A 10878-nucleotide genomic window follows, 5' to 3' on the forward strand; every position below is an offset into this window, starting at 1 on the left:
TGTGGCCGCCTCCTGATCAGGGACTGCATATGCTTCGGGCCACTTAGTAAAATAGTCCATCGCCACTACCACAAAGCGGTTCCTTCTGGAGGTGCGCGGGAAGGGTCCCAGAACATCAACCGCCACCCGGTCCATGGGGGCTCCAACCTGATACTGTTGGACAGGTGCTCTGCTCTGACCTGTTGGCCCCTTCCGGGCTGTGCATGAGTCGCAGCGTTGGCAGTATGCTTGCACCTCACGCCGACATGTGACCCAGTAGAAGGACTGCTGCAGCCTCTTCAAAGTTTTGTTGATCCCGAAGTGACCAACTCCCGGTTGCCCATGGTGATGTGCCAACACCTCCTGCCGGTGACCCCGTGGCACCACTACTTGCCACCTCTCCTTGGCTGTGGCTGGCTCCTTCCACCTTCTCCAGAGCATCCCATTACAGAGACTAAGACTATTCCATAGTGCCCAAAACCCCCTCACTCCAGGGCTGGCCACAGCTACGTCTTGCCACACTGGTCGCTGTCCTTTTTCCACCCACTCCATTACAACCTTCAGTTCTGGGTCATTTTGTTGTTCTGCAGTCCAGTCAGCAGGCTGGTCCAGCCGTAGTGCCCTGCAGTTAGCCTCTTCCTCCTTCCCCGCTTCACGGTCCCTGTTCTCTGCAATGCGAGCACTCTGCTGGACACGGGCGCCTGGACAACCCATCTGCGTTGGTGTGGGCCTCACCCTTACGGTGGACGATAGTGAAGTTGTACTCTTGTAGCCGCTCCATCCATCTTGCCACTTGACTCTCTGGCTCTCGGAACGACAGCAACCACTTGAGGGAAGCATGGTCAGTGCGAACTAGGAACTTAAGGCCACACAAGTAGTGTTTAAATCTATTCACCGCTTCCACCACCGCCAGGAGTTCTTGGCGCGTGACACAGTAGTTCTTCTCCGGTCTTGAGAAGGTTCTACTGTAGTAGGCGATCACTCGTTCCCCCTTGGTCGTGACCTGGCCCAGGACTGCTCCCAGCCCCTCATTGCTGGCATCTGTATCGAGCACGAACCCTCCAGGCTCTGGTGTTGACAGTACGGGAGAATGGCACAACAAAGTTTTGAGTGTGTCGAATGCCTGCTGCTGCTCTGGTCCCCATGTAAACCGGATGTTCTTGTTCGTCAATTGGTTAAGCGGGGCTGCTTTTGTAGCAAATTCCGCGATGAACCGACGGTAATAGGACGTCAATCCAAGGAACGATCGTAGCTCAGTAAGGTTTTGGGGAGTCGGCCAATCCCGAATAGCAGCGACCTTGCCCTCTTCCTTGTCCACTCCTTCCCCACTGACCTTATGGCCCAAGAAGACCAGTTCCTTCCTCATCAGCTTGCACTTCTCTGGGTTCAACTTGAGTCCAGCCTGTTGGATCTTTGACAACACTGTTTGAAGGGCTGTTAGCGCGGTTTTAAAGTCGATTTTGTGCACCAGCACATCATCTAGGTACACCTGCAGGTTGCTGGCCGGGACCCCCGCCAGCACCCTCTCCATTAGCCTCTCGAAGGTCGCTGGTGCGTTGCACAGTCCAAATGGCATGGCAGTGAACTGCCATAGGCTTGAGCCTGTTGAGAATGCAGTCTTGGGGCGGGCCTCTGTAGACAGTGGGACCTGCCAATATCCACTTCTCAGGTCCAGCGAGGAGAACCCCTCCGACCCGTTGATTCGGTCCAGTGACTCGTCGACCCGGGGCAGCGGGTAGGATTCCTTGACTGTGATGTAATTTAGCTGTCGGAAATCAACGCAGTAGCGCCAGGTCGCATTTTTCTTCTGCACCAATACAACCGGCGACAACCATGGACTGTCGGATGGTTCTACCACCCCTGCTTCGCGCATCTCTTCCAGGCACTGGTCCGCTGCTGCTTGTTTCATGAGTGGTAGGCGTCGTGGCCGTTGATGTATCAGGTGAGCTGTTCCAGTGTCGATCTTGTGATGTATTATGTGGGTACGACCCATGTCTTTAGCGCTGTTGCAAACGCTGCACGGTGTTCATAAATGATGTCCCACAGCTGGTGTTGCTGGGCCACCGACAACCCGTCTTTGTTCTGTTCCATAACTACCCTAATGGTCTCTTCCACTGCCTGGTCCGTCGTTGTTCCACACTCTGTTGTGGCCTTGGTTGCCAGTGCACTGGGCAATCGAGTAACGTGGTCATGGGGCTGTCGTTGGGCTTCGGGGTTTGATGCATTCGGGAGCCTACTCGGCGGGGCTGGTGAGGCCATTTCTATCCTAGCTGGCAGCTCTGTAGAGGTTTGGTGGGACAGAAGGGAGCATACCTGCCGGTGGCCCTCAGAAAATCTATACCTAGTAGACATGGTTCAGGAATGTTGGCTACCCAGGTCAGATGTGGGAAGGTCTGGTTTCCGATCTCAATGTTGACCTTGCTCTGCCCCAACATTTCGGCCTTGTCCCCAGTGACTGTGACCAACGGCAGCGTTGTGGGAAAAAGCACCTTCCCCTCCCCTACCAAGTCGGGCCGGATGAGCGTGACTGTAGACCCTGTGTCTACCAGCGCATTAACTGACCTTCCTTCTATTTTAACTAGCAATCGGCACTCCTCCGCTTCCGGTGACCCCAAAGCACTAGCCCTTACGACATAATTATTTCCAGCTGACGTGGGTTGGAACAGTACTGTTTCGGGGACGGTGGTACTGTTCTTTACACCGCCCCCGGGCAGTTTCCCTGAGACAACCTGTCGTTTTGTTCGTCATCCTGCACTGTGCAGGGGTATTGAATGTGGCCTCTTTGTCCACACCGCCAGCAGGTCTGATTTTGTGGGTCTGAAGGTGTCCGACCTGAGTGAGTTATGGCTGCTGGCCGTAGAGTCTCCCCGTCTCTACGGCCCCTCTCATCAAATTTTCGCCTCGCCGCTGAACTGGACATTGGGTCTCCAAACTGTCTCTCTATAGCCCGTGCGATTGCTAGTGGGTCAGTCATGTCCACGGCAGTGAGGTCCAACAACACCCGTCGAGCTTCGCCGCCAGCGGCCAGGTTGGTTGAGGACACTCCAACCAGAGCAGCAGTGATAGCTTTGGTCAAAGCCGCTATGTCTGTCGTGGAAGTAGCGTTGGTTTGTTGGGTCACATTCCCTACACTTCTCTCTATGAGTTGCCAAGCCACCTGGGTTGAGCACTGTCAGGGGAGTCACAAGTCCGGGGGCCATAATGCTAGCTGTCGCTGGGACTGGCTGACTAACCGGAGTGCTCTGGTACACTGGCGGCAAGCTATACAGTAACAGGCGCTAGCCCAACTGGGTTTGTGTATTTGAATGGGCTACCGAGGTCAGCAACACCATTGGAGCTATTAAGTCTGCTCTGGTTAGCCTGGCTACTGTGACTGCCTGGATTAACGTAGCTAGCATGGCTAATGTAGCTGGTGGGGCTAACGTAGCTAGCGGGGCTAACGTAGCTAGCGGAGTTAGTAACGTAACTAGTGGGGCTAGTAACGTAGCTAGCGGGGCTAACGTAGCCACAATCCACTTATCGGCTCGAGAGAATAGAATGTGGCATGGGTAATTTAGCAGCAGAGCTACTCGCTAAGCCAGTATCTTCTCCCTTAACGGCTTCGCAGTAAGTCGATCTCAACCACTCGTTATGCTATATTTGTATATTTATTGCCACCTTTTGTTAATTTCAGAATTGTTTTCATAGCCATATTTATTTATGTATGTAATTATATCTTTTTTTATTTACCATTTTTTTTTTTTTTATTCCGTTTTGACTAACTCGGCGTTCCATAAAAACCCTCGCATTACATTAACATTCATTCATGTAGCAGAAGCTTTTATCCAAAGCGACTTCCAAGAGAGCTTTAGTGCTAGGTCAACACCATAACAGCGAGACATCCCCAAAATCCCCAAAATGTCATTCACCATAACAACGAGACATCCCCAGCCATCTGAGGGAGTCAGATGGCTGAGCGGTGAGGGAGTCGGGCTAGTAATCTGAAGGTTGCCGGATCGATTCCCTGCCGTGCCACATGTTGTTGTGTCCTTGGGCAAGGCACTTCACCCTACTTGCCTCGGGGGGAATGTCCCTGTAGTTACAGTAAGTCGCTCTGGATAAGAGCGTCTGCTAAATGACAAAAATGTAAAATGCAAAACAAACAACGCACAGGCCAAGGGCACAGCCCAGTAGAAAAGGAGAAACGCCCGCACCAGAACACGCCAACTTACCGAGCCCAGCAATGCGCGGCTCGGTACTCCAGATCCAACACGGACCAGGCCAGAAGTTGATGACCATATAGACATACAGGGCAGATCCTGCGGAAACGCCATGCTACTCGCAGAACAGACATATCCAACGTTGTCCCGCCGTATCACGGCCACATACATCCCCACATTCGCCCATGTGTTTCTAAAGATTCAGCCCCACACAGCGGAATCCGCCAATTAACGTCCTTACCCGACGACACATTTGTTCACGCCACCTAGGAATCAGATCGATCGGACACAGGGTTTGACACGAGAAACAGCAGATTTAAGAGAAAGCAACCTGTGTCGCACTAACAAAAAGGAGTGCAGCGATATTCTGATTAAATAGGCCCGCCCTGCTAAGAAGGTGTGCCCATACTTCGCGATATGACGCACCACTAGTGACGCGCTGCTAATGAGGCGCTATTTTTCGCGTCCCCATGCATGAACCATCTCCGCTTGATTCATTCGCCATGTAAGTTCACACAGACACAGAATTTACTACGTCAGGAAGCTGCAAACAATAAACATATACGAGTCTTAAATTTAAAAACTAGAAAGTAGAACTTTCTGTAACTGATTGATCCTGGGGTTTGTTTGCCCAAATAACTGCTTTCTGCATTAGGCACAAACAGGGTATGAATGCTATTGAATGTTTGGGATATGGTTGTTGTATTGTTTAGGGACAGATGAAAATGTTCTGCCAGGTATCCCAGTGGTTAAAGAAGCAGATTGATTGACTGGTATTTGCTGGTTTGAATTAAGCTTCAGAATTCTTTTTTTTTCCCCAGAAATACAAATCTTTTTCGGGACAAATGTTTGTATTATTTATTCATGTTATAAATGTAAAAAAATAAGCAAACTAACAACTTGTCTTCCATCAGTTTACTGTGAAATGACAGCAGGAACCATTTTTTACAATAATGCTAGTATTTAAACCTTACAGCATTGTGTATGGCATACAAGCTGTATCTCATCTCTCGTCACCATTTCACATACATGGGTTTTGTGTAAATTCTTTGTAGCTTATTTAATTAGGCTAAAGACAATGCACCATTGCTACATTACATTTATGCATTTGGCAGACGCTTTTATCCAAAGCGACTTCCAAAAGAGAGCCTTACAAAAGTGCATAGGTCACTGATCATTACAACGAGCCCCAAACACTGTGGGTAGCCCAAAACATGAAGCATACATCGTGAAAACGAAATAACGTCCAAAGGGAATAACCATAAGAGCATGTAGTTGAACAAGTTACAGTTAAACAATTACACAACATGAACCTCAACAAGTGCAAGGGTGTACCTGTGAAAAAAAAGAAGAAGAAAGCAACACAAAGGTTACACCGCAAGTACAAAAAGTTTTAAGTCAGTTACAACTAACCAAGAAGAGCAACAAGTCTCTCAATAAGAGACATTGTGATCTTGGAGGAAACATCAGGTCATGCCAATCATTCCAAAGTACCGTTGTACTCCCGGAACAAGTGCATCTTGAGCCTTTTCTTGAAGGTGGGGAGAAAGTCAGTGTCTCTGATGGAGGTGGGGAGTTGATTCCACCGGCCAGACAGGGGAAAAGCTTGTGTTGGGATCGGGCGCTCTTGAGCGGTGGGACCACCAGACAGTTGTCAGAAGAAGACCGTAGGTGGCGGGTGGGGGTGTAAGGCTGGAGCATAGACTTGTAGTCGGATGCAGTCCCGTTCGCTGCTCGGAAGGTCAGTACCAGTGTCTTGAATCTGATACGGGCCGTGATGGGAAGCCAATTGAGGGAGATGAGGGGCGGGATAACATGGGAACGTCTGGGTAGATTGCTAGGCAAAATTAGAGAGTAAGTTTGAGGTTATCTGAAATCTCTTTAGTCAAAAGGTTTATTGTACAGCTGATGAGTGATTTGCAAGACACAGACACTGTACTCATGAGCATGCTTTTATAACCAAAATTATACACATTGTAAAACCCTTTATTCAGAATATCCTATAAAAACAAATCCACTTATGCTTCCCCAAATGATTACTCCAATCAAAAACCCCAGCTGTATATTTTTGAGAACCTTAATCAATCTTTCCAATTTTGGGGTTGACCTGACATTATGTAAATTCTCAGAAGCGCTTTTTGAAAATGATAATGGTGTGACGCACACTAGACTATCCCTGGAAACAAATATATAGGTTGATCGAATGTTTATCCTAGACCAAAAATTATAAAATATACTCTGTTTATGCCAAGATCCACCATCTCATGTTTCACAACACGTTAAGGTTGAACATAGTTTATATGAGAACATTGTGTCTCACCAGCTCCTGACTCCATTACACTGACTTGTTCATGTTAATAAATAAATAGCAAATCATTTTAATCGGTTGATCGAATGTTTTTAAGTTTGTTATTTCTGTGAAACATAAATATACCTTCTGTCAAACCCAGTTATCAACATTATGATATAATAGCTAGCGAAGTCAAACCTATTTGGTTGTATGGTTATCAATAAATGGTCAAATCTAATACGCAAGTGTCTTGACTGAAATACGTTTGGATAAAAATTGTGCTGGCACTATTATTGCTCCATTTTATCACTCAGAACAGCAAATCTAAAGAACCAGTGTGGCTCTTCCTGAGTTGCCTACTGACGGCTGTTTCACAATTTTACCAAAGTTCACCCCTAAAAATTAATTGGTGGGAAAACATCACCTGTCACGTTCCATAATTTTACAATTAAATGAGAAACATCTGTACCTAACATAAAGAAGAACAATTCTTGTCAATTTAAATATTATAAACAGTATTAACAGTATGATCACAGTAAGAACAAAATAAAACAAGTTGATTAGCAACCAGCCCTGCCAGTAATAGTCTTTAAAGTAGTCTTAAAACTGGCAGGGCTGGTTGGGTGAATGGCTATCTTAAGTCCTTCCTGCCATTAGACTTTATTTTATTCAAGTATTACGCTGGCAGGATAACTATATGACAACTTTGCTTGTGACACCTTCAATCCTACTTCTTTTACAGGAGCACCTCTCAAATGAAGACTTTGCTCAGACTTTGGGTGTGTCCAGACCAGACTTCTATTCCATGCCGTTGTGGAAGCAGCAGAATCTGAAGAAAGAACATGGTCTGTTTTAAGATGAGAAAATGTACACAATAGGTTTAATCCTGACCCGATGATATCAAATAGTCAATACCTGAATAAAAAAATGAATTAAATTAAATTTCTTTTAAATGTGTCTGTTAACCCTTTACATTTGTCAGGCAATTCAATTTTTGATGCTCTGCACTGTTCACGGGTTATCAGTTGATTCACACAACAGAGAAACTACTTTGTCAAAATAGATTCCGTTGTGATCAGAGGCCCAATTATGCTTGTTCAGTGTATGCTTAATCAGAGAATGTCTGGATCAGTGATAACCAAAAGATTGGAATTCATTGTGTAAATTATCTTGCAAATAAACTGTTGCTACATAATCTACAATTGAGTAATCAAACAATCTGCCACCTAAGACTTTGTCATATTAGACTTTACATAGACACTGTTATAAAAGTAACTTTTTTCCTGTAAAGAAACTGTTGTTAACAAAATTCCAGTAAGGTCTAATTTTTATAGATTAATGTTGGCTCTGTACGTGTATTTATTAGAGGGCCTCAACTAGATTAAATAGGAAACTAAGTAGATGTCATGTATTTCACAATTTGTGTCAAGATCTAAAACACCAGATTAAATGAGACTCACATGAAAATAACTGTTATTTGGCTTTCTGTTCTTTGATCTCTTTGCATAGATTCATTAGTTAAATCTCTTTGCACAGATTAATATGTAATTTGAGGTATTTCAGTTGCCATACTAACCAGTCAATAAACAAGATTTCCCCAATGTTTGTTTGTCACATCTTTTTTTGGTAAATTTGTCCCAAGATGACTCCTAAACAAATAGTGAATATGCAAAAAAGGCAGCCATATAAATTGTTGATGTGGAGTCTGCAAAGAGAATTTTGTTTGCAATGTTATGTGTTCTACTGATGGATGCCTGAGATATACCTAGTTCGTCTGTGCTGCATAGCTGCATTTTCCCTGTGGTTAAGTAGCGTTGCGTTGTCAACCTTGATCTCTGGTGTTACTGGGTTGTTTCTATAAGTGACTGCATCCCTGATAACTCTACTACAATCATTATACCTTTTCAAAAAAGATCATTATCACAAAAGGTTTCTAAAATGTTTATGTTCCAAGGATAGTTTGTGATTTGGTCTCTTGACTATCCCAAAGCCCTATTCACAATGGACACTGTGGCGTGTTATGGCTGCGACTCGAGTTCGACGCAACCTCAATTCAAAGGACGTGTCTGTGGCTGACCAGAGCCACATACTACGAAGCCGGATTTAGGGTTAGTGAGGTAACTTCAGGTTTAACTCTGATTTCCAGTGTCACAATGGTGGTTCCCTTCTTAAGGCCCCGTCACACCATAACGTTCTAGTAAACGTTCTCTGAAAGTTCTAATCGTTCAATTTCGAGCGTTCTAGGGCGAGGTCGACACATTGGCATATGATTAACGTGTGACTATAACGCATGACTAGCGTGGGACTGACGCATGAGGAGCGTGTAACAGCGACAAAGTAAGACACCCCTGAAACTATTAGCGTGTGATGACGTGTCACTGGGTCGCGACGACGTGTGACGAAAGCAAACGATGAAAACGAAGCAAACAATGAATAACAACCAAGTAACGCTAGGGTAACGACTGACTAATGATAGCCAAACGCGTGCAACGTCAGTCGAACGTTCTTAAGCGTGTCCAGCGTTAAAAATTGTGTGTTAAAAAATCTCAGCCGATTACCAGTGTCACCAGCGTCCACACAACGCTCTTCTGGCGCTATACCAGCGGTATACCAGCAACCATGGTCCAAGCAACTTTGTTATACCAAGCAACGTTTCCTGTAACGTCATAGAACGTCGACCAGAACGTTATGGTGTGACGGGGCCTTTACCAGGATAGATCACCATGGTAACTCATGCTGCACACCTAATCTGCAGGTTATGTTCGAGATCACAGATCAACATATATAAAACCACTGCACACTGACCAACCAAAATCGTCTTGGAAAATGGCATCACCATTTGTCAACAATCCTGTGGATCTGATTGTATGGAAAACGTGTTTAGAGTCAGATCTACTGCCTTAATGAGTGATATTGAGAAGGTCATTAATTTACGCATATGCAGAGTTAGCAATTTTCTCCAAACATTCCTTTCTTTTATTGAAATAACCAACAGTGGCTTTTCGCTTGAATTATGCTCTTAAAGGGGCAATTGACTGCAAAACCGATTTTACCTTGTCATAGTTGAATAACGACAGTTCGGTGGGTAAACTGAACATACCGTGAATATCAAAGTCCATTGACACCTCTTTCCTATTCAAATCTCAAAAAGAAAAAATTTGGCTGTAAAACGCTAGCTGTTCAACAAAGCTACCGGTCCTACGTAGGACCGGTGATCGGCCTATTATTGGCTCTGGTCTGTAGCTTTGTCACGCCCCAGAATTTACATCCAGACCAGCCCGAGGTAGCGTCTATCTCCGATACTAGTTTAGCTGCGCGCTGCTCTGTGTAGGCTACTTATAAGGAATTACAAAGAAGAACGTTTTGAATTATAACAAGGATATTGAAAATGGACCACGGTCGTTAATGCTGTGTTCCAGGCTGTACAGGGAAGGCTAACACTCACAGTCTTCCCAAGGAGCCAAACATTCAGCAGGCATGGCTGCTGTTGTCTATGAGATTCCGGCGAAGTTCGACACTCAATCATTCATTTGCTCTGAACATTTCACCCAAGACAGTTTTGACAACCTTGGACAATTTCAAGCAGGATTTGCTAGGAAGCTGAACCTGGAAAGAGGTGCTGTTCCGACCGTATGCTCATTGCAACCGCAAGCTATAAGGACAGTATGATGTTGTGCTAACAGTTATTAGCAATGCTAACGTTTCCTGTATATAGCATACCAGGTAGAATGCTAAATACGTTTCTACACACATTAACTCTAGCTAGATAGACTAGCTGTAGTCGTCATTAGAAGGGAAGCTTCCGAAAAATAGCCAGAAAACGAACAGCAGTCTGGCTTATTGCTAACGCCTGTCTAGATAATCTATTTGAAAGAACTGGAAAAAGGCAGGTTCTAGATACAGGATACGTTAGCATTGCTAGTAACTGTTACTAGTAACACCTAGACTGTAGGCATGTAAACAAGTTTAGCTTGTTAGTTAACGCAAGAGCATAGGTAGAATGTGTGATAATTTAGCCTAGTTTATTGGCAATGGGGCTAACGTTGATTCATGTTCCTGACTGTGTTTCATTCAAGTAAATAACCTGTGTAATGAAAATCTACAATTCACGATGCATGTTTGTCCAGATCTTTGTCATGTTATTTTACTGCAAGATATCTAGAGCTAGCCTAGCTACCTAACTGAAGCCGAGTAGAATCACAATATGGTTTGGTTGCTAAGCTGTAGCTAGCCTAACGTTCTACCCACCTAAGTCATTCCAGTTTGCTTCAACAACAGAAGTGGAAACAAGTAATGTTATCATTTCAAATTATATATAGTCAATCTGTTGAAAACAGTGTTGTGTAGACACAATAGATTTATTTGCGCGTTTTTATTTCAAGTCTCCAACTTCGGTGTTTCAGAAAGTGC

General features: G+C 44.9%; 1 protein-coding gene across 3 annotated transcripts in view; it reads left to right on the top strand.

The window, feature by feature from the left end:
• vil1 (villin 1) overlaps positions 1-8061 on the top strand; it is a 152154-nt gene extending 144093 nt beyond the window's left edge. For all 3 annotated transcript variants that reach the window (XM_047050221.1, XM_047050220.1, XM_047050219.1), the window contains one exon: positions 7211-8061. In XM_047050221.1, the coding sequence (XP_046906177.1) occupies positions 7211-7324 (114 nt within the window). In that variant the 3' untranslated portion in view covers positions 7325-8061. The remainder of the gene's footprint in view (positions 1-7210) is intronic.
• Positions 8062-10878: the final 2817 nt, after the last annotated feature.

This window comes from Hypomesus transpacificus, unplaced genomic scaffold, assembly GCF_021917145.1.
Source record: "Hypomesus transpacificus isolate Combined female unplaced genomic scaffold, fHypTra1 scaffold_105, whole genome shotgun sequence".
NCBI lineage: Eukaryota > Metazoa > Chordata > Actinopteri > Osmeriformes > Osmeridae > Hypomesus > Hypomesus transpacificus.